This window comes from Meriones unguiculatus, chromosome 5 (genome assembly GCF_030254825.1).
Source record: "Meriones unguiculatus strain TT.TT164.6M chromosome 5, Bangor_MerUng_6.1, whole genome shotgun sequence".
Taxonomy (NCBI): Eukaryota; Metazoa; Chordata; class Mammalia; order Rodentia; family Muridae; genus Meriones; species Meriones unguiculatus.
The window spans coordinates 21,703,905-21,705,128 of record NC_083353.1 but is presented as its reverse complement, the minus strand read 5'-3'; the positions used below and the strand labels follow the sequence as shown (position 1 = coordinate 21,705,128).

The 1,224-nt window shown below is 40.1% G+C and overlaps 1 gene segment (V, D, J or C); it reads left to right on the top strand.

Annotated features, from left to right (window-relative positions):
• The first annotated feature begins 230 nt into the window (after positions 1–230).
• Positions 231–886, top strand: LOC110563399 (immunoglobulin kappa variable 3-11-like). The segment is given in 2 exon segments: positions 231–287; positions 474–886. Coding segments are annotated over 2 exon segments (462 nt in total).
• The last annotated feature ends 338 nt before the right edge of the window (positions 887–1,224 follow it).

The following is a 1,224-nucleotide window of genomic DNA, read 5'->3' as shown; positions in this document are numbered from 1 at the left end:
AGTTGGTCCCTGATCTTCAATGTTCACTTTTCCCCCAGTGATTGGTTACTCACTTTGATGATATTTTTGGCTGAAGATTTAACCTGAATATTTTCACAGCCCAGTACCCTGGTTATTTACTTCCTCATGTAATGACTGTTTTGCATAAGTCCCTACAGGACAGCCCAGCTGCCCATAATTTATAAACCAGGCCTTTGCAGTTAGAACTGAAAATCATCAGACATCCTGGGCAACCAAGATGGAGTCACACACCCAGATCTTCATATTCTTGCTCCTCTGGTTGTCTGGTGAGACATTAAAGAGTATTAGAGTATTAGAATATCATCAATATAGTTCATTTGTAGAAAAAAACAGCTGTTTACTATAGAAAACCAAGTTTATGCAGGCAATGCCATTAGAAAAGGCATTTTGGATGCCAACATTTCTATCAGGAACTCCTTCTGTTTATACTCATTGTGTATTTCTGGTTTCAGGTGCTGAGGGGAACATTGTGAGGACCCAGACTCCTGAATTCATGTCCACATCTGTTGGAGAGAGAATTACCTTAAGCTGCAAGTCTAGTCAGAGTGTGAGTGGTTGGGTAGCTTGGTACCAGGAGAAACCAGGGAAGCCTCCTAAACTGCTAATCTATGGTGCATCCAATAGATCCACTGGGGTCCCTGATCGCTTCACAGGCAGTGGATCTGGGACAGATTACACTCTCACCATCAGCAGTGTGCAGGATGAAGACATGGCAGTTTATTACTGTCAGCAGAATTGCGATTATCCTCCCACAGTGCTTCAGTCTCCTACACAAACCTCCTTAAAAGTCTCACCACCAGCCTGCAGCACACACAGCTCTGGCCCTGCACACTTCCCCCTTCTGCCTGAGATGTGCTATGCATGATTAATTGATGCAACCTTCTGTAGAAAATTGATTAAGAGATGGCCTCCTTTCTTCCATATTTTCGTCAACACTGGTGTATATAGACAAAAGGAAGAAGTTAAGTTAAGGGATTTAGAAGTTGTGGTGTTGCACTAAAAGGATATAGTACAAGCAAGAAGCATCAGTTAAGTTTATAGTGTCATGCTGACTTTAGATATCTATTTGTTATGGCTTTAGACTATGATGAATCTGTATAAAATAAGACAGATTTTAAAATTATTTACAAAGAATACATCATCCTGAGATTATTATTTTAGATTAAGAATCCTCACCTTTCGTAAATTATCTATCAAGAAAAT